This window comes from Labrus mixtus, chromosome 1 (assembly GCF_963584025.1).
Source record: "Labrus mixtus chromosome 1, fLabMix1.1, whole genome shotgun sequence".
Taxonomy (NCBI): domain Eukaryota; kingdom Metazoa; phylum Chordata; class Actinopteri; order Labriformes; family Labridae; genus Labrus; species Labrus mixtus.
In genome coordinates, this window is record NC_083612.1 from 19,570,481 (window position 1) to 19,592,809 (window position 22,329).

The 22,329-nt window shown below is 39.1% G+C and overlaps 1 protein-coding gene across 4 annotated transcripts in view; it reads right to left on the reverse strand.

Annotated features, from left to right (window-relative positions):
• Nucleotides 1-531: 531 nt before the first annotated feature.
• Nucleotides 532-22,329, reverse strand: part of apba2b (amyloid beta (A4) precursor protein-binding, family A, member 2b) — a 58,997-nt gene continuing 37,199 nt past the window's right edge. For 2 of the 4 annotated variants that reach the window (XM_061037144.1, XM_061037149.1), the window contains 11 exons: nucleotides 20,315-20,395; nucleotides 17,883-17,922; nucleotides 17,232-17,377; nucleotides 12,212-12,247; nucleotides 10,227-10,313; nucleotides 7,478-7,663; nucleotides 6,070-6,249; nucleotides 3,450-3,662; nucleotides 3,240-3,359; nucleotides 2,574-2,714; nucleotides 532-1,956 (listed from right to left, as the gene is read on the reverse strand). In XM_061037144.1, coding sequence (XP_060893127.1) covers nucleotides 1,885-1,956; nucleotides 2,574-2,714; nucleotides 3,240-3,359; nucleotides 3,450-3,662; nucleotides 6,070-6,249; nucleotides 7,478-7,663; nucleotides 10,227-10,313; nucleotides 12,212-12,247; nucleotides 17,232-17,377; nucleotides 17,883-17,922; nucleotides 20,315-20,395 — 1,302 coding nt within the window. In that variant the 3' untranslated portion in view covers nucleotides 532-1,884. The remainder of the gene's footprint in view (nucleotides 1,957-2,573; nucleotides 2,715-3,239; nucleotides 3,360-3,449; nucleotides 3,663-6,069; nucleotides 6,250-7,477; nucleotides 7,664-10,226; nucleotides 10,314-12,211; nucleotides 12,248-17,231; nucleotides 17,378-17,882; nucleotides 17,923-20,314; nucleotides 20,396-22,329) is intronic. The other 2 variants (XM_061037155.1, XM_061037159.1) reach the window with 2 other exon arrangements.

Consider the following 22,329-nt stretch of genomic DNA (forward strand, 5'->3'; position numbering starts at 1 on the left):
GTTATTAAACATTTTGGAAATGAAATTATAAAAGATATTTACTTTACAGTATTGTACCAACACAATGACTGAAACACACGTACCAATGGACTTCAAACTATGACTTATCACTGCCAATGCAAATTCAACTTCACAAAAGGTTTAAGGTTTTGTGAAATATTCAATGTTTTGTTTTCCAAGATCTCTCAAGAGTTTTCTTACCTCTTATTATTAATTTTAAAAATGTTCACCTATGGGTAGCTCCTCTTCTCCATAATTTTTAAAACCTACTTAGAAGAGCTCTGATGTGTGAAATGAAGGCACACATTGAAAGTCCTTTACATGAAATGTCCTGATAATCATAGTAAATACTGCCTTTTCAGAGTAACAGTTCTAAAGGGCAACTCATGAGACCACACTTTTTATTACTTAAGATGATGAGATATTGATTTTCAGTTTTTCACTCTCTCACTCGTATTTGGTCTGTAAAACGTATCCTGTGTCCTTTAATGTGTTTTTCTTCAGTCAGTTTCCCAGTCCAACAAAAACAGGCAGGTTTAGCTCAGATTTTATTTTCTTGCCACAATGACATGAAACTACTTTACGAGGCATGCACACACACATAATGTTCATATGGTTCAATTCACTACAATGCATTGTAGAAGCATTACCTGGTGGCAACGCTTGTTTTCTGTCACAGTGTGGGTGATTCACAGTTCTCTCTCCTCGGGAGACTGAAAGCCAACATACGGGTAAGGAAGATGTTTGCAGAGACTAAACCCGTGTGTTTTTTTTTTTTTTTCTTTTTCAACATGAGAACGATACTAGACAAGTTTCTCTTTATGTACACACATTCTAATACTGCTTATGGCAATGGGACAGCTCACATGACACAGTTACATTCACAATCCACTCAGTATGCATGAGTTTCAGTAAGGAACACTAGAGATGAACACACAGTAGAGTAGCACAGAAAATAAAATTGTTCGTACATGTGACTTTGATATCAAAAACATAATTAATGCATGTCAATAGTTTTATTCAGTTGCTTGTTATTTCAATGTGTGTGAGTGTTTTTTTTACATGAGATTTAGAAAAGACCTTTATGCCATTCCGAGGTTGAGCTTGTGTATTGCCGTACAATGAAGGAAATCAAACGGATATGGCATTACTCCCATAAACCCCTGCTGCAAGCATTGGTTTGATTCACATTACATTTGATCAACTTAGCATATTTAAAACCCTAACATTTCAAACAATTCACTCATTCCCCTTTTTACTGGTAACGACTACAACATCCGGCAATTCATTGTTTTTTTTTTTGTTTTTTTTGCCATCATTGAGGACCGCTTTCATTTCAACAGCAAAGATTCATGGAATATTCACAATGCAGCCGTGTCCCCGCTCTCCCCACTGCCTTCCATATTAGCAAAATATGTATTTACATGAGAAATAAATAAACAGAGAAGAAATGAAACTATACAAGAAGTATAGTAGAAGTATCATATTGCATTACATGGATATAAAAAAATAAATTGTGATGCATTCACTCGATAAGTCTGTCCACAAAATCTCACAGAGGTGACACAGGAAAGCACAAACAGGACAAATAAATACACACACACACACACACACACACACACACGCACACACACACAGACACACACACAGTCTCTTCAGTTGGTCAGATGGAAAATCTCACATCAATAAAATGACCATTGCATGTTAAGCACATATAAGGGAAGAGATGATAAAGAATTCATCAACTCAAAGAAAGATCAAATAAAAGAGTCTGCATGGAGAAGTAATCCCCGCCCCTGTCAGCGGTCAGCTTGGTTTGCCCTGTGAGATAACCAATCAACGGTGACTGACAGCCTGTCCTGTTGAACACTCCCCGGCCATTGTTCATATGTACATGGGGGTCTCCTGTCCTGTTAGAAGTCTGAACATGGCCGCTGGCATGGTCTTCATGTGAATCTGGCAGTGACACAAGAAAAAATAAAAAGCAATTTAAAAGACCAAATATTTAAACTGTTTTCTTATAGATATTAAGAAGATTGTCTATTTGTGTTTGTTTGAGAATGGCGGATTAAGAAATTATAATTGCATATTCTTGGATGCTCCCTTTACTATTTTTTTAAATAGTGAGTAGTAAAACTGGATGATTTCGCACATGCCCAATACTTTCTGGCCCAAAAAAATCACTCAAGTCCTTTCCTTTACAATGTTTGAATGGGTTCCAGCCGTCCTTGTGTGTAAACAGAAACTTCCATCCACACTTGCATTTTTTTTTTAGCCTAATTTCCACGAGCCAAAACCAGCATCCAACAGATGCATGTTTCCTTGTAGGCTAGCTAGTACTAGCTGTGAATGCTAATATAAGTTTACGGTTACTACATTTCCCATAATGTTACTGAGTAGTCTCTTTTGTAGGACTTCCTCTGAAGGTCCATCTTTCAAACACAAATCATTCTTTCTATACTCTGCATTTACTTGTTTCTATAGGTAAATAGTGAAATCAAAGATCATTGCTAAATATTTTAAAAGTGTAGATGTGTTATAGTCCTTTGTGTGTTTGTGTGCATCAGTTTCACCTCGCCGACAGAGTTTGAGAGGGCCTGGACAATCTTCTCATGTGCTGTGGCCACCACACTCTGCCCGTTGATCTCTATGATCCTGTGACCCACTCGGACCCCCCCTCGCTCAGCTATGCCTCCTCGCATCAGGCTGCATATCTGACAGACAAAAAACACACACATACACACACACAGGTTACATGTTATGTAATTAAATGATTGCCTCTGTAAAGGTGACAAGTCTGCAGTGACAAAACAATGGCACCTGACCCTGAGGCTGTAAGAGACATTTTATATTCAAAAGGCCAAATTGATAAATTAAATCCTTGCTAATGAGAATTTGATTTTTTTTAGCAGGAATTCTACTATGGCCATAAATATTGTTCAAGGCAGTACGGTCATTTATCAAAACACTGCAAATGACAAAATGTTTCCTAAGTGCATCCAATACAAATCAAATAATGAGCAGATTAATCAACACTGCAACATGCACATGCTGAACAGAACTGATGCGAACCAAACATCACATTAAAGTGAACACAAGGCAATGAGCAAAACAGAAAAAAACACCATCTTAGGTTTTTTTTTTTTTTTTAAACAATGACATTTTTGTTAATATAAAATACAGAAAGTAACCAACCTATATGCATCTGGTTAACATAAAGAAGTCAGAAATGTACTCACAATGCCGTTCTGGACGCTGAAGCCAAGCTGATACTTTAAATCAGGTCTCTTGATGAGGACAGTGGTAACAGGAGGACAGCTGACGATGTTCATTTTCACCTGAACCTGGTTCTTCAAGCCCTTTGACACACAGAAACACACACACATTAATTGTGTGGTTAAATAAAAAAAATGTTTTTCAGCTGCACTACATCCACAGTCTGTCTGTACCTTAATGATTCCCTGACAGGTGGCGAGTGGCAGCCCCACAAGGCTGGTGTTGTTGATGGACATGATCTGGTCTCCAATGCTGAGCTTGCCAGAGCGAGCTGCCGGTCCACCGTTCATCATATTTGCCAAGATAACTGTGGGCAGGATGGAGCCCCAGCCAGACTCCACTATCACCACGCCCAGGATCTCCCCTTTACTCTTCTCCAGCTGCAGCTGTGGAGGCAGGTTTGATTTCTTTGTCACACATTTCACCAAGTACAAAAACTGACATATAAAACAATATGACAGGAGCAAACTGATAACTGATGGATGTGAGACTATAACAGAGTGGAGGACACAAACATCAGTCTATCACGCAACTTCGTGTCCTACCGATGTTTTTCCCCTTTACAAACTGATGTGTTTGTAAGATCTAGAATCAAATGGTAGTTTTATTTTCACCCACAGTAAAAAAAAAAGAAGAAGCAACAAACACACATACAGCCATTATACAGAAAGTCTTCTATGCATTTATTCTCTTTCCATTATTCTAGCTCACATCAGTGTCAGAAGGACAGTTTGCTCACAGCTGCTGTAGCTGAAGGTAACAGGCCTCCATTCTAATGTACTGTATCATACAGCTTTTCCTGATTCAAATCAATAAAAGATGTCCTGAGTAAAAGCACCAAGAATCTTCTTTTTTATAAGTCTGCTTGAAATTCCCCTTCTTTCGGGTCTTATTTTTAAATCATAGTCAAAATCTGTGGTATAAAAGCAGCCCTGGAGCTAAAATGGTAGCCGGTTTTGAAATACCACACCGTGTAAAATACAGTGAAACAAGACCAAATTCAAGCTACAGAGAGTTCCTCCAATACTCTTTCTATCTACATCTACCTCAGATTGTTGCTGGCTATGATGCAAGTTAATAAGTAACACTTATCTTAAGCAAATGTATCATCCAAACATTTTGATCAATCAATGGCTTCTCTCAAATATCCACAACGTTTACTATATGAAAACATTTAACAATTTAAAATTAAACAATCATTTCAATTGGAAAGAGGACATATTTGACCCCTTTTCCACCTTTCCAAACAATCCCCCTGTGGTCTAAATAAAACATCTGTGCTGTGCTTTGGTCAAATATAACATGAATCAAGCATCAGAGGAGGTTTGTGACCCTGTATAAACCAGCTCTCTCAGAACGCTCCGTTTTGGTGTGTGTGTCTCTTTAAATGCAGTGAGTCCCCTGCTGAGTTTTCCCGGTAGACATCACTCCTCTGTAGCGAGTAAAAATGTCGGACCTGCGTAAAAGTTTTGCTCTAGGCAGAGGGTGGAGTCCATGGGTGGAGATATCAGGGGAGGGGAGGTTTTTTGTTTTTTACCAGAATCCCACTGTGATGTCATAAGGAGAGCAAATTTGAAACACAGCATTTTTCTCTGTGTTTTTAAGACTTGTGCAGACCACAAACAGAGGACTGGATGGGTTTATTTCACATTCAGTGGGTCGGTAGACATTCAGGTTACCCAAATATATGTTCAAAAACACTGTAAAAGTGGATTTTTCATAATATGATCCCTTTAAATTAATTTTAAAAACATCGAAAACACCTATCAGAATGACTAGCTTAAGGACATGTTATTTTGTAATAGAGTGAATTCTGTTAGGTTTTCCATTATTTTCTCAAAGTAAGCAATGGAAAGGGAAAAATAAATGAAATGTAACAAATTTTGGGCAAAAAAAGGAATTTATACTGCAGCTTTGAAGAGCGCATTACCTCAGCTGAAGCCTAGACCAGGTTTTTGTACATTGAATAGATTATGCTGTTGCAGACGTTAAGATTAATACATACCACTTGAACTCTCACAGTCAGTATATAATATTGACATTATTCATTCAACACATTTTCTTTATAGACAGTTTTGAATCTAAACCTTGAATCTGAACCCAGTGTCAGCTCAGTGAACAACATGCCATTGCTTTAAATGGTAGTAATTTATTACTTAAGCAATTTCATTCAGAGGCCTTTCTAAAAGTGTGTTGTTCCATTCATCACTGTTTAAATGTGTAGTGCATATTTCTTTTCTGGCTCTTTCCACCTGCGCATGAGACCATCGTACACAGGAAGCCTTGAGACCAGAGCTTGACTCTCAGCACAGTGGGACAAGAGGCTTTATTGCTTTAAGAAAGCCTTGTTTCCACATCACAAAAATTACCCATATGTCCCTAAAGTAGCAGCTGTGTGGTGACGACCATGTAGCCTCTCTGCTCACACAGCAGAATCTGTTTCACGCCTTTAATTTCTCCGAAACCCTCCGGTCAAGGCTCTCAGGGCCAAGTGTTGGGCAAAGAGGAAATGTTAAAGATAAAGAAAAAGAGAAGAAGCTAGAGTTGTTATTCTCTGAGAGTATTTTCCATTTACCATCTGTTTAATCTGTCCAATTAGTGAACAGCTACTGTGTACTTTTATGTTTCACTCACAGCCCTGCAGCATCAGTTAGATGTGTAACACACATGTTAAGTCGAACAGTGAATGGGTTGTTATTTTCCCCGCACTGACACAAACCCACAAATAGCTTCAGTAATCTTTTTTATTTGCATATCATTTAATCCTGTGCAGCTAAATGAATATAGACGTACCTCTTTGCAGTTTTCAGAGTTGGAGAAGTGGATGAGGTCGTCATTGTACATCTCCTGGGTGTTGATGATGTCACTGTACTCCTTCTGGCTCAGGTCCTCTGGGTTGATGCCATTGGCTCTCAGGAACTCCTGATAAGCAACACTGAACGCCTGGCCGATGGATTGAGCGATGAGTTGGGCCTGCAGACAGAGAGAAAAAAAAAACAATCATGACATAAAAACCTGTTGGGATCAGGATCAATTAGGATCAGAAAAAAAAAAAATCTTTGAACAAAGAGCTTAAAACAGAGTCAACGACAGTTTAGAAAACCTTTTGAAAAATGGAAGTTTGCGTTGAAGAAGCTTATCTGTTAGGTTTAACGGTGTTAAGTATTTGCTTCAAAGCACCCCCCCCCCCCATCAATCCTAAAAAGAAAACCTTTGCTACCAAGAGAAGTTAAAGGTGTAAAAAAAAAAGAAAGAAAAGTAACTTGTAAAAACTTGAAACCCAAAGGCTGTGAGAGATAATATAGATCGAGAGAGTTAAGAGGGTGATTTTGCAAGCTGTGTTTTCCCCATTCTCCTATTTAATTGAATTCTGTTCTTATGTATAAATCTCTTGTTGAATTTGCAGACATTAATGTCCCAAACACTTAAAATCAATAGTTGTTGAATTAGTTTTGCAGGACAGTAACAAGAACAAAAAGTCAGGACAAACAGCCAGCGGAGCTACAATAACAGGAACAGTTTATAAGTTGATGGATGAGCGGCTGAATGCTTCTATCATAACTCTGGAAGGCCTTTAAAACGTGGCAGCTAAATTAGAGGAAGAGCGGACAGATTGGAATCCAGCCTTTATACCGACTGGCACAGAAAACTCAGCTGCTGGCTCCTCTTTACGACATTGTTCATGGTGCCAAGTCTTACTGTGTCTGCTTCAACAAGACGAGCAGCAGCTCTCTGTGTTTAAAGACATAGATAAATAAATACTTAAAATGGCCAGCTAATTTACATGCTGTAGTTTCACAGAGTGGAACGTTCTCATTGGTTACTAAAGGTCAGAGATTGTACTAATCTCCATGTTTTAGTAACAGCATAAGTATCGGTGAGGAACAAAAAAAAAAATAATAATAATATGTTGGTCGGAACCAAATGGAAAGTAAAGGTTATAATTGGAGATAACTGGAAGGCTCAAATTTAATAATAATCTAACAAAACTGACAAAAGTCCCCTCTTAACATTTTTTTAGACACTGGAAAAAATCCTCCAGTTGAGTCATCTTACATAATACCAGACTTCCTGTTATATCTGTTTACTGTGTAACCTGTCACCTGCTCCCAGCCGAGGGAGGATTTCTATAGAGATTCTCTCATCAACACATTAACCAAGTCGGCAGGTTTGTTAGCTTAAGAACACACAAAGCACTTACATCTTCAGATTCAAAGACGTGGCATATCATCTTGTACTGCTTCTTTGCCTCTGGTGCCCCTGGTGTGGTCTCGATACAGTCCTGAGAGGCCGTGCGTGGCATCCTGCGCCTCGCCATCAGCACAACGATGTTTCCAATGTCAGCAATGTAGGATATAGTGCGGAGCGCGTTGTCCATCATTGTCTCCTGCGGGGTATACCATCCAAAATCACACTCATCAGAGGAAAAAAAATCATCTTTTAAACACTAACCCTGTTTGTGTAATACTGAACAATGCAGTACAGTTACAACATGTATTTTATATAAGCTGAGCAGCAGAGGAACCAACTGCAAAGACGATGTTATCTAAATATAAAGCTGCTGCACAGATAATGAAAAATAGACTGAATGACAGCAGCCATTGTTTTTTTACTGGGATGTGAGATTAAATAAATAAATTAAATAAAAAAACCTAATGTAGAAATCCCAAAAAGCACATGAACACATACATTTTAATAATTCAGTGCCTCATGACCAACTCCTTAAAAGCTGGTGATGTCATCGATGCAGGGCTTTATTCACCGCTCTCCAGCTAATAGAGATGACTGAGTTCATTACGGTACATACTCTCCTTACTAAACAGTGAAAGCATCGCAATGTGAATCCTACTGGATCATGAAAATGTGGTTTTATTATTTGCATAATGGGGAGATTGAATGAACCAAACCATGAAACAACAAATAAAGTGAACCACAGCTGGGCAAAGATAACAATATGTGTGTGTTTCATAACAATATGCTCTATAAATACACTGGAGAGTCCACGCATTGTGCAGGATATCTGTTTCTTTGCTTCCTTTAAGGACATAGAATTAGACGATAGTTTCATGATATAAAAATGTCTACTCTGAATTGATTTCAACCCTGGTGTATAATCTGGTTAGAGCCCAATTAACGGCCCAATAAATTAGATCATGAGTACATGATCATGGGTACAATAATAAACAGGGGTACAAAAAAAATGACTTGAGACAGGTTTGGATATCAGAGTGTTTGTGTTGATGAAACTAGGTGATTTGAACTGTGTAATCATGTTTGTTCACTCAGCCAACTAATTATCCTGTGTCATAATGGAGATAATATGAGGCATTGTTTGAGCACACAGCAATGGAGCTGCTGCTTAGAGGATATGGACTTGCATAGAAGGTGAATCTTTAGTTGGAACTTGTGTTTGTTCATATTAAATGATAAGATGCTTCATTTATTTTCAGCTGAGTTAACTGCAGTTTATTAACCGATCCTATTGGTATTATTTCTTTAGCTTAATAAGTATTGTTGCTCCTTCCAACCTTTGGAGATGCTTGTATAAAGATTCAGTGCCACGAAACTCCATGCTAGCTGCATCGAGCTACTCAATTGCGAAATGAAGCTTTTTAATCAGAATCTCTTTCTAAAACAGAGCGAGGACCAGTGACAACCAGATGGAAATGAGAGGAAGATCCACACTGCATTGCAGCACGTCAGTATCTGCCAGGCGGCTGCCCACACACACACAGTCAGTCAGTCAGCAAGACAGCAGCTCCGACTCATACATTGCAAATGAATCATCTATCAAATGTACATTTAAGTGCTACAGTGAGCACGTTGTCTATTTATGATCCAAAATGAAGCTCTGCAAAATTCTTCTGCTTCTGTCAAAGACTCGACCTCCTGAAGATTGAACTGCTGATTAAACCACCCCTTCTTGAAGTAAAGTGAACTTTGACAAAGCACCTGCAACATCAAAGTTATGTTTAAAGACTTATAGGAGAGTTCATTTTTCCATTAAACAAGGCATTCAAAAATTCAAACCCAAAGATTATTGAGCCTTTCTGCACTTCTGGTTCCTTTATTTCAAAGTAAGGTTTTTTTTTTTGCCTTGTGATTTGGGTTTGGGTTATAAACCTGAAATGAGGTAGGTGTCTTACACAAGCTTCAGAGATTTTCTTCTTGTGGTCCAGATATACAGTAAAAATGTCTGTAAATACCCCGCTCCTTAATTCTGAAACTTTACTAGATATAAAAAAGGCAGAGGCTAAATAAGCTTTCAGAGGTTGTTTGGGAAATGTCATCACACTCAACAGGGACAAGTTGGAAGTTTAACCATAGTAATGTCTAGGCCATGTTACCATACTGTCGTTCACTTATAGCCTGAGCTTAGGTTTTTCCTTCTGGCGATTGCGTTTTTTCCCCAACACAAAAGTGGAGTTAAAGAGAGAAATCTTACTGAAGATAAAGTGTTCACTCAGAGCACATTTTCTGCTGTTATCCCAATCAACATACATCGTCCCTGCAGGAATTTATTTTAACTTGAAACAAACACCAGCCTTTTCACAAATTACACATCCAGTAAAGATGTGTTTATTTTCCGAGGTTTATACTGACGTTCAAAGCATGAAGAATTTACATTGTACTAAATACAAGGTGGGCAGATTGTGCTGCAGTCAAACGCCTTGCACTGCAATAAGGACAGATGTTCGTGCAGTATTTTCAGGCTTTGCAGCGTTTATTCTGACATCATGAGATTACATTATTAAATAATAATCATTGGTGAGGTTTCATAACAAGCAATGTGTATCAAATGTTAAGCTGCAGTTATGTCAGCTATGACACAGCAGCATTGCCCTGCATGCAGGGCCTGTTTGTCTCAGTGAATATACAGCTTGTGTCCACACAGGAGGAAAAGCCACATTGGATAGGATCACAATGTATTTTTGCTGGCTGGTACTCACCTGTGAGTCTGCATTGAGGACTTTGATCCTCTGGGTGGAGATGAACAGATCGACCTCAGTGAGCGTTGTAGCATCCCCGTCTGCATTCTGCAACAAGATAAAGACAAAAACAAGACGTGGTCAGATTGTCATCTTTAACCTTGCTTTAAGTATTCAACAGGACAGTTTATGATAAATAATTAGTCACAACTGAATGGTGTCTGTGTTGAACGTGGGAAGGCTTAAGTTCAGATATCCATAATGCATGCATGGAAAAGTTTGAGGATCCAGTTTGAGAAATGCTTGTTAGGATGACAGGTTGTTGAGTCTCCAGGTGAGGTGGAAAAAAGCAGGAAAAAAAAAAAAAGAAGAGTTTGGCAGTGGTGTTACTTGACATCAACTGTCCTGGCATGAGGATTGCCAGCTGGCACAGAAACACGAAACAGCTTAACACTAAACCATGACCAGCTGGCTTGTTTCACCAGTGAGAGCAATGCAACTTCAGCACAGATGAAGTCTGCACACATTACTTTATAATCACTGTGAAGCGCAGGCTAATAAAATTGTATTTGCGTTTGGCTAATCACAAAAGCATGGCGCACTTTGAAATAAGGCAATGGTGATAAAAAATATTAAATCAAAGACATATAGCTGTAATTATAACAGCATGTATTTTAAATGGTGGCTTGTAATAGCCCTTTCACTTGTTTCGCTACCAATTCATTGAGGATGCATGGACACTAAAAAGATGTGATAATATATTATAATCCTCTTTTGGGCAGTAGCTTTAAGAGTAACTCATTTCCAGAACATCCTTTTACTATAACCACAAAACAAGTATGTACTTTTAAATGAGCTAAGCTCGTAGGCACAGCTAACACTGGTATTATACTGTAAGTGAATGCAGTAATACTCCCATTTTTCAAATCCATCCTGCCTTGTGGATTTAATGTACAACTGTATTTATGGGACAAGTGCGAATCAGCCTCTTCTATTACAGACTTCTGCCTGTCTGATTGATGCTTAAACACAAATTCTTCTTCTTCTATCTTAGGCCGTTTATGGATAATCCTCTTCTCACTGTATCTCACCAGAGTGTTAAAGACATGATCTGTGAATTATAGCTAGATTTACTTTCTGCTTCAAACCATGAAAAAATGTGTTAATCTGAGAAATGTGAAACCTGCACAGTAACACACCCTCATAAATCTTATTGTTTAATGTTATATACAGTGCAAACTGGTTGTTAGACATTTTAACCGGCTCAAGATCCTCCATCAATAACCTCCAGAATCCTTTATTTAAAGCACTGGTTTCATTCGAAACACTGCAATTTATCCTCAACACAGAAAGAGAGCAAAAAAAGTACAATACCTTAATATGGTTGGATTTATAATATGTAATTATACCAAAAATACCACATGAGAAACATAACATTTTATGTAACATTTTGATCTCAGGAAACAGTAAGTGTTATTTCAAAGATGAATACAGACTAATATTTACACTGAATTAAAACAGACCCCAGATGTTTCTGTACAGTTTCCTTTTGACTTGTTTTCTATCACCTTGTGCTCACGGCTGTTGTTGTGTATGAGTTCAGTGTACGAGGCTTAAAATGCATCTCACTCTATAAAACATGGCATGATTAGTCTGTTTAAATCTTTAACTCCAGTTTTGGATATTGCGACACTGAAAAGACATTTGTTGAATATTACAAAGACTTGTAATCTTCTCCAGTGACTACAGTTTGAGCAATAATACATTTAGGCTAATTAAAGACTGAATGTATAGCCATCGACGTATCACAAAATCTCATGTGTCCCTATTCTTAAAAAACATAGAAAAGATTTGCTTGAGTCAATTAATGAAAATGACAAAGATGAAAAAGACACAGACGGGAGAGGACACACAAAACCAGGGACAATTTGAATGTAAAACAAAAGGTGAGAGTGGAGGGGAAAACGGCCAAAGGGTCTTTCTTTTGCTCTGTTTTTTTTACACACCGCCTTTTTCTTGATTTTGGCAGCCTTCTGTACCCTCTGGCAGGCAGGCAGGCAGGCAGGCAGGCGTTGGGATGGGGCAAGGTCAGCGGGTACGGGAGCACAAAAAACAGGAGGAAGAGGAGGAAATAAAGAAGGTAAATAAAGGAAGGTAAGGCAGTAAAGCCCCAAACCAAACGGTATGGTGTGCTATCGCTCATGTCAGAAACAGAGACAGGGAAAGAGAGAAGTGAGTGTGAGTGTATGTGTGTGTTTGTGAAGAAAGCGATGGCACAGCCGTGTTGGTTATCAGATACAAATCTAACAGCAATTACAGAGGGTAAGAATTGCTTTTTTTTTCCTGTTTTAAACACAAAAACAACAAACACAATCAAAAGTCAAGGGGAAGATTTTAACTGCACACTTTGGGGTTTGCTCACTGGGCTGCATAAAAAAGTTGAGTCACTATGTTTGGAATTAAACAGCTTAAATCAACATGGTGGCAGTTGTCCACAGCAAATGTGCTAACAGCTTGATTAGTTCGTCAGTTATTCTGGTCTTGGCGTGTGCCCTGCAGGAGTTCATCTTACACAGATAATCTTTTGCAATACTCTGTAATCTTTCAGAATCAACTCTTCTGGTACTTTATAGAGTTCAAGCCCAGCTACCGCCACTTTCTCCATCTGCGGTCGACCAGAGGAAATAATCTTGACGTTCATTTCATTAGAGAGTGTGAGACTGGATGTTTGCCTGAGCCACTGTGCCGAGCTGTTACTGCCGATATGGAATAAGTGAGGGGGGGGGGGGGGGGGGGGGGGGGAGTGAGTGAGTGAGTGAAACAGCCCAAAGGGAAGAGTCTTTTTTTGAGGTTGTAAAGTTTCCTTCTCCGTGATCAGCTCTCACGCAAGACAGACATCTGAGGGTTTCAGCAACATCTACTGCTCGGCTGAGGAGGAGCTGAGCAGGGAGGGGAGAGACAGCAGGAGAGAGTGTGGGGGGAATGAAGCTCTATAAATATTACATCAAACAGACTGAACATCATGCCAAAAAGATCTGCATAAATAACCTATACTGCCTTTCTACAGTTTACCTGGCACACTACTTTTTCTCAGTTCAGCTCGACATAGTCTAAGTGCTTGTTTATACCTCATGTTTGCTTGTTGAGGCTGATCTGCAGCCTTTAAACAAGTATGTCTACACATTAATGTGTGCTTTTTTTGTGAGTGGTCAATGTCCATTTCAATGCCAAAGATGAAATCTTGTTTAACGTACAGCTACTACTTTTTCAACGAGGGACACATAAAGGAAATAATGGACGTCCTCTGGTTCACTGGACCCGATCCAATCGGGGGAGGCACTAAAGGATGATAGCTAACTGTTGCCATGGTTTCATCCTGACAATACTTTTTGCAGGGAAGGAAATTGTGCATGACAGACTGAGCGAGTGAGAGGAGGAGAACCAGATGAAGACTGGAAATAGATGTGAAATGATGCCAGTTGAGGTTTTCAGAGTGAAAACAGCAAACAAGACTTAAAGGCTTTCAGACCCTGATCCTTCACTTTGCTTTAATCCAGAGTACATTTTGATCAGGGTGATGCCTCCTCAGATTTAAGATTAAGTAATACACTTAAAAATATGATTCCATTTGCTGTAAGAAATAGCTTGGGAGACTTAGTAAAATGTATTTCTGCTATGATCATTTCCATTGCTGATTTTAACTCAGTGGTGTTTCAAACAAGAAGTTGTCATTATGTAAAGAAACTGTGGCTCAAGGACAAAACTCAAGAGAAAAGATTTGACAGGGCAAAGTACACCCAACTGTTAAACACCAAGTTAGCACCAAATGCTGAGTTGAAGCTGTTTGTTTTGATAACCAACATTGAATCATTTATTTTAATGATTTACATAAACAATTTAAAAACGTTACTTTTATCTATATTTCATTCAGGAGTACTTTACAACATGTACTATTTAAAACATTCAACTTCTCTATTCTTTCTTTTCCTGTAGAGAAACATTTTTGTATCCTCAAATTAAGAAATCAAAACAATTGATGTTTTGGTGTTCGTACCAAAACACTGGTGTTGTATTGGCCTAGAAAGTTGCCCATAAAAATTATTGTTTTGCAACAAATATGGACGTGCACATTTTCTTTGTATCATTATATTAGACCTTCTTGTCATTTCAATCCCCCTTCAGCTACAGACTCATGTATTATATTGTAGTTGTAGGGCAGGGACTCAACAATCTGTTTTCTATATTTAAATGACAAACATATATGTCAATTCACTACGTGTAATAAAACATAAAGATCCTTGAAAATAAAGCCAAAAAAACATTGGAGGACAAATAAATCTTTCCAGCAGGAAAAAGGAGTTCATAAAAAACTGTCTGGTATTTGCTTCTCAGGCTATTCTTAATATTGCTGATACAATGCACCTGGTTCCTGATATTGGATGTTACAGGGCAGTAAGTTCCTCCATCTCTCTTTCTCTACTGTCTTTTTAGCTTTCAGCTTTCTAAAAGTAGACTTCTGCACGGGAGGTCATTTAATATTTAGAAACACAGCCAAGCCTGTGTTCACATGGGAGGCAGATAAAAGAGACTGGTGTCTGGGCAACAACTGTGCACTCAAACATCAGCACTGCATTATGTCATCACATCACGGAACAATCTTCTTTGATCAAACAAGTCTTAGTCCATGATACAGAGAAGGAAAAAAAAAAAAGCGTAAAGTCTAACTACTTCTGAAAGATGGAAATTGGGCTCGTCTGTTAGACACGAGCACTTTAGGCAGAGGCATGAACACATCGACCGGCTTATAATGAGTCACTCTATAATGAGTCACTCTTCTCTATTTTATATTAGTACTATACACAGTACTTTCTGAAAATGCACATGAATATCTTCATCACACTGTGACATCAATAACGAACAGCAGGGTGCAACTTCAACAAGAGAAATATAAGGTTGAGGCAGTTGTGTCAAACACAAGTTCTATATGTGTTCCCCCTAAGACTGCTTACACTTCATATACAGTTACACTAAACCAGTTGTGTTTTGCTTTAGACACAAGCAGCTCCATTTGCTATGTACATTTTATCATGAGAGAAATTGCCCATAATTATTACTAATAAAAACTCACAACAATCATCAGGAGGTATGTAACACATACAATCCAACATTATTATCCATGAAAACCTGCTGCACATATTGCCTGTGGGGCTGTAGTATATTTTACAGGGTAACCAATGCAGTCATAAGAGCAACAAGATGTCTATAACATTTTGCTGTCACCTCTGGGGAGAAAAGAGAAAACTGCCATGCTATTAAAAAAAAAAGCCCTTTTAGGCTCGGACAGCAAATCAGCAGGACTGAAAAGATGTGTAAATGAAAACATCCAAAAGTCACTGTAATCGGTTAAAAGTTAAAAGATCAAAACAACATAGTCTCGGAACAAACTAACAAACACAGCGACATTTCACACAAGTCAAATAAATGTCAACATAAACAACCCATGAAACCACTCAGCACTATCACACATTAAAAGCTTGTTTAAAAAGGCGAGTCTTTATCCATGATTTGAATGTGGATGGGTCAGTGCAGTCTTGAATATGTTTGGGGAGTGAGCTCCAGAGGGAGGGGGCAGCTGTGGAGAAGGCTCTGTCCCCCCAGGTTGAGGTTATGAGTCTTGAATGAGTTTCACGGCAGACACCACCAGGTAGGGTCACTTTTATGACCATACACAGATCAGACTCAACCAGGACCACCAACTTCAAGGACTACAGCCTCCATACATGGGGCTCAACCTAACCGCTAGGCCATCTGGTGCACCAGATAAGAGATGTTTTAACATGAATCTTGTTGATGCTAAAATCCCAAACTACTAAATGTAGAGAGGATTAAAATGGAAAAAAGCCTGAAGGTGTAATTATGGAAGTGGTATCATGTTTGTTTTAAGATTGTTAAATAAGATTGCTTGCTTTCCTGAGATTCACAGCTAGTCAAACTCAATCAGAGGAGCACAAACTTCTTTTACAGTTCCAAAAAGTTCCAATAGTTCTACAATCAGAGGGAAAACACTCAGGAACTAAGAATTCTTTTTGGAGGTCCAGCTCATCTGAAGAGCTGTTAAGATAAGGCGTCAGACCAATGCCACATTTTAAAAACCCAGGGCCTTTTAAGAACACATTTTCAAACACAAGGAAACAACAGCACACACTCATCCTGTGATGCTTTGATGTCTGCTGTCTGTGTGAAATACAAACAGAAAGGAAAATGAAAACCACAGACTGTCTTCAAAGTGACTGCTGTTCGTTTCATAATAATTTTCAGTTTTTTTCCCCCTGTTGTTTTTCCCATAGTTTTGTCACTATTCTTTTTGGTGCCTCGCTCATTTGAAGATCTATCGACCACAGTGCTCTCTTTAATTCCCTTTTTTTCTTTGGCCAGGGAGAAAACTACATATTTTAAATGCTACAGAATGACAAGAAATGTCCTCCCCTCTCTTGAGTGTTATACAAGGGTGCCCATTATTTTGTATTTTGTGAATTAAGCTGCACAAAAGTGAGAGAAACTTAAGTTTCTGTGTTTGAGCACTAAATGAGCCCTGCAAATTACTCCCCATCAGAAAGTAGACTACTTCGTTTTTAAAATTAGGACTACACCTGAAATTGATCTATACATGTAGTTACATCACTAGTATTCAAAATGCAGCTACAGTTCCTGAATTCACTTCAAGGTTCTTTGCTGGTTTGAAAGTTATTCAGGTGGAAACTAGCCTAACTAAGTTCTGGATGTTTCCAGAATAAGGCAAAGATTATGTTTATCTCCTCCTGAGGTAAAAACAGAATACAAAAAAAGAAAAGAAAATCCTAAATGGGTTGGAGTTATCTTCAGGACACAACTTAACTCAATGCGTGTGTGCGTGTGTGTGTGTGTGTGTGTGTGTGTGTGTGTGTGTGTGTGTGTGTGTGTGTGTGTGTGTGTGTGTGTGTGTGTGAGTCAGTGAGTCAGGGTGTGAGTGGGTGTGTTTTTGAGTACCTTGACCCTGCTCACAGCCTCCTGGGCCTGCATCATGCGTATGTTCTTAGAGGGGTTCCTTTCAGACAGCAGCTGAGTGGAACCCAAGTAGTTAGCAGCAAAGATAATTCCATCAATCAGGTCTTCTGGCTCACAGGGTCCTGGTACTGGGCCATGGAGAGAAGCAGAGAGAATGGTGATTAACAGGGAGGCATGGTGAATGGCAGAGTAGAGTCAGGCTGAAAAGGGTCGGGTCTGCAGTGGAGAGGGTATTGTATCCAGCAGTAATGAAGCCAAACAATGCTGCCCCAGAGCTGGGAAGGTGGGGATAACAGTTTAGGTGGGATGGAGCCAAGAGATGGCCAGGCTGGCTGTGAGTTGATGGAGGTGCTGCGCTGGTGGGAGGCTGGGCTGAGAATAATCTGCGTCTGTGATATGTAGATGTGCACTCTCAGTCACCCACTCAGGGACATAATGTGCTGTTATGATCTGAAGGAGCAGACCAGCAGCTAAGCCCCTCACACATTATTAGGTCAATCATCTTTCCAGAGGCAGGGAAGAGTTATATCAGGTCTGGGATGTGACAGATGGAGGGCAGGGTAACATTAGGAGTTGATTTCATTCATTCTATTTCATATCCAAACAGGCAGGTGAGTGGAAAGATTAACTTACCATCGACGAAGCTCGGGAATGATGCAACCTTCTTTGTTGGCTGGAAGACAGAAACATAATATACCAGATAAATGGATGTGAGAAGGTTTACAGAGAATTAGGCATGTCTCTCAAGCCTCAAATACACCAATCAACACGTTAAGAATTCATTCCATTTGTGAATGCTGTCAGGTGTTCCACTCGGCTAAGCTCTGCTGATTTTTTTAATTTGCATTATGCATTTAAACAGTGCGAGTTCTCTGAATTCTTATGTATTTCATTTCCATTTCATCATATTTTGAAGCCTGTTGGTTTACTCCAAGTAAAGCCTTAGAAAAAAAAAACATGAATGAAGAAAGAATCAAAGTAAACAACTCATCCTGTTAAATCATTTCTGTCTTCTTATTGAGAAATTCTAAGAAAGGACTTTTAACATTTGCCTTTCCTCACAGCATAAGAATAATTTGATTCCTCTCTGACCTACCAAAGAATGCAAGTCGACCCTCCTGCTGTGTGCAGCATGATGCTCTTGTGCTATTTGGAAGGTAGTTGGTTTTCACAAACATATGAATACAAACCCATTGCAAATAGTATGAGCCATTTGATGAGAAGAAGTTTGAGAAGTCGAAATAATTTGTGCCGTCAATACTGCTTTTCTTATAGAATGATGAGCAAGAACCCCGTTAATGTTAATAATTCATTCCCTGTAGGGTTGATCCTGATCACCATTTTGGCTTCCCACAATCGCATAAACATGAATGACAGCATTATTGGGATTAAGATGCATGCTCCACACAAACCTGCTGCATATAAAATCAAGGACTAACAGCTACTCCCTCAGGGGACGACCAAGAGGTTTTGGCTTTACTTTAGGGTAAGTTTGAATGTCATGTCAAGAGCGCCAACTTAAGTGGAAGAGTAAACAACAGACAGGGGTAGAATCAAAAGTCAAATATGTGGAACAGAAGACAAAGAGCTGGTCTCTTTTAATTGCTTGCCGCTGGTTGTGTGCAGGTATTTCATGGATAGGGCAAGGGATGTTGAGCAAGAAAAAATGAAATGCAACGAGTGAATGAAACCACTGCCTGCCGTTTATCCAAAACGATGTATATCAGAGAGTAAGTACAACACAAGCAAGGATCTAGAAAAAAGGAAACGATGTCTGTAAGTGCAAACGATCAGCTTTGAGTCTGATTGGACATACAGGTGCTGACAGGCATTGCAAAACAAGACAATCTCTAGAAAATGCATCCAATTCAGGTACATTTCAAGTATTCATTTTAAGTATTTGATGCTTCATTAGTGCGTGAGCCAGAAAGCATTGATCTGTCTATTTAAGTGTGAAAGTACAACAAAAAAATGGGCCAAAAATAAATGAACGATTGTGATTATCATTTTCGCCATAATACTGCTGCCCAAATTAACTGTAAAGAAATGCATTTGCTTGATTCCACTTGGAATAGGAATCATAAATATTTAGATTTTTTTTGGCAATGACCTGCTCACATTCATTTATGGATGCACCAATCTGATCCTAGTATCAGATAACAGCAACAGCAACATAAAAAAATGGACAACACAAGAATGCAAAGCTTTGGCTGCTTTGCACATACAATGCAAATCAGCTGTAATAGCAGTGCGTCAGTGATGCCATTGTAAGTGGTATTTATCTATTTAATTATGTTTTACAAAGTTGAGAAAACCTGAGGCTTCCTTACACTTAATGATTCCCAGTGTCTTCCTCACAGTGAGGAGTATGGGTTATTATTTTATCACTGGTATCGGATCAGAACTCAATATAGGCAGATATCCAAAGCCCAGGTATTGGATCAGAAAGAACTCAGAAAGTTGCATTTGTCCATCTTTACATTCACATTTGTTCTTCCATTGCTAGAAGCCCTGGGTATATACTGTATGCTTTGAACAAGGACACCGCAAAGGTGGGTGTGAAGTAAGAGTATAGTGTTACTCATCCTCTACACATTTACTTTGCTGTGGGGGGTGCAAGAGAGAGGAGAAAAAAGGAGGCAGGAGGAAGCTATAGACAAGAGGTGGCCGCAGAGAGAGCTCTGAACAGTGAAGTGATTAATTAGATTCAAACAATCATCCCTGCTCAACCTGCTCGCTATACAATTAGACATTTTACTCTGCCCAAGGACAAAGAGGCACGGGCTGGAACCAACACAGGTAGTATCCACTGCGGACATTTCAGTGAAATATGGATCTCATAAAACCTTGAGCACAAGCACTGCTCAATTACCAGGACATCGCAAACAGAGGACATGAGCCGAGGTTGTAATTACACAATTACTAATTTACCCGGTGTGACAGTCTCACACAAGCACAGGCACATAAACTCACAGGAAGAAAGAATATCCTATATCCACAGCCTAAGTGACCTGCAACAGACAGACTGCAACAGACCTAGGAAGCACCGGGAGAGAAAATCTTACCTCGGGTACATTGTTGTTCTCCAGGGGGACGTTGAGGTCGGAGCGCTGTTGTTTTCTGGGTTGCTCTGCACCATTGCTCACCTGGTAGGTCAACACAGAAGAACAGGTGCGAGCAGATAAAGATTAAAATAGGATGAAATAGAATAGCAAAGAGGAAAATATCCTCTTTTTTTCTTTTTTGTTGCTGGCTTGTTTTTGGCCACAGAGATTCATCATGGAGGAAAAGTCGTGTTGAGTCTGTCTTTCACTTGTCCTCCAGTCTCCTTTCTCTTGTTTCGTCTTTCATCACGTATACCTATATAGTGTACATGCATATAATCACACAGAGGGAGGATTACATTTATCCCCTGGATATCCATCTTGCAGTCCACAACTGCTCATTAACATTCATTCGTGTATCTGGATGAAATGAAGTCCTTCAGCCAATAAAAGCTAGTCCTTGGTGTAGCATGAAAAAGTGAAATTCAGAGGAATAGTCTATACTGTTGTTGTTCATTAAGAATTGAATTAATCATACCAAACATGACTCTACGTGGCCTCCTGTGCTAAACAGAGCTGAGCATAAAGTCCTGATTAGTATTCATATTCAGCAGTGCAAACATCCATTAAATAGATGAGATGTGTGTGGTTTGGTGGAACGGCATGCTAAAGTGTGATGTTTAACAAAGTTTTAGTCATGTATAGGATCCAAAATGACTCCAGGAAAACATTGTACATGCCTTCATTTGTAAGATCAAAAGCGAACAAGCAGAACTTTCTCATCCATTAATCAACACCACATCACTCTTTTATCTATTAGCATAATTAGCATTCACAGGATCAGCACTGAGAGGCATAGCAGTTACTGCCAGCTTATTAAAACACAATGGATTCAGCATTTTTTATTTTTGAAAGTGTTTGATATTTTCCCCTTCTAACTATTTTTCAAATCTGCTGCAAGTTATAATTACAATAATGTTTGTTTGTCAGTAAAATTAACAATATGAGTGTGGACATGGTGTCTCTTAGTGGATCAGCAATTTCAATTACAGACAAAAGCCATAGAAATGATATATAAAAAATAAAGATAAAATCATAACTATCCCAAACAATTCAAATACAACACACCAACAGGATGTGTTTGGATGACCTCCCTCTGTTTCATAACTGGGCTCTTATCACAATCTCTTGGCTTCACACTGTGCAGCAAAGCTCTTATTAAATTCTTTGTTGTCCTGGTTCATTCAGAGGTCATGTTGAAGTGGTGGACAGAGAACATTTTATTCAATACCAGAGGACGAAACATCTAAGTGAGACCAGGATTCATCTGAATCGGCAGGGTGCTCTAAATCCTCCCAGTGTATTGCGCGCGGTCTGACCCAGTTCTACACAATGAATGTAGAAGCACATGTACACACACTGTGGAGCAGGTGTGATCAGCATGCTGCCTACAGGAGACTATCTGTGTTCTAATTTTACCATCTGACTTTTAGAAGATCGGGGAGCACTGCATGTGCTGGAGTCTATTGATGTGTGAGTATTGTGTGTGTGCACTAATCCAGGTCTGAGAGGAAGAGATGAGAAAGGGGGACATCTCAAGGTAACACTGGGGAGGGGAAACGCAGCAGATAGTCTCTGGGAGGCAAAGAGCAGCATGTCATCCGTAACTCATCTTGTGCCCTTCACTACAAAGCTCTTTAAATCACACAGGGTGGAAAGAGTCTCTGCCACAGAGCACTGAAATAGCCTGAATATACTGTGCATTGTGTACCTTCTATACATGTAGTACGATTGCACACATCAGAAATAAAGACCTCTATGGGCCCCCTGAATGCAGTTGTTGGTGCACTTTCAACATCTCTTTCTTTTAGAGTCAGGTATATAGTGTGAGCAATGCATGCAGTTGTTGCTGTAACATTTTTTCTTTTTTTTTGCATTTACAGGTGTAGCAATCTAGAAAAAAAGCACTGTTGGAAAATAGCATCCCTGTCTCTGGACAGAGTATAACATGGGTACATTTTACAGTGGTTAGAATT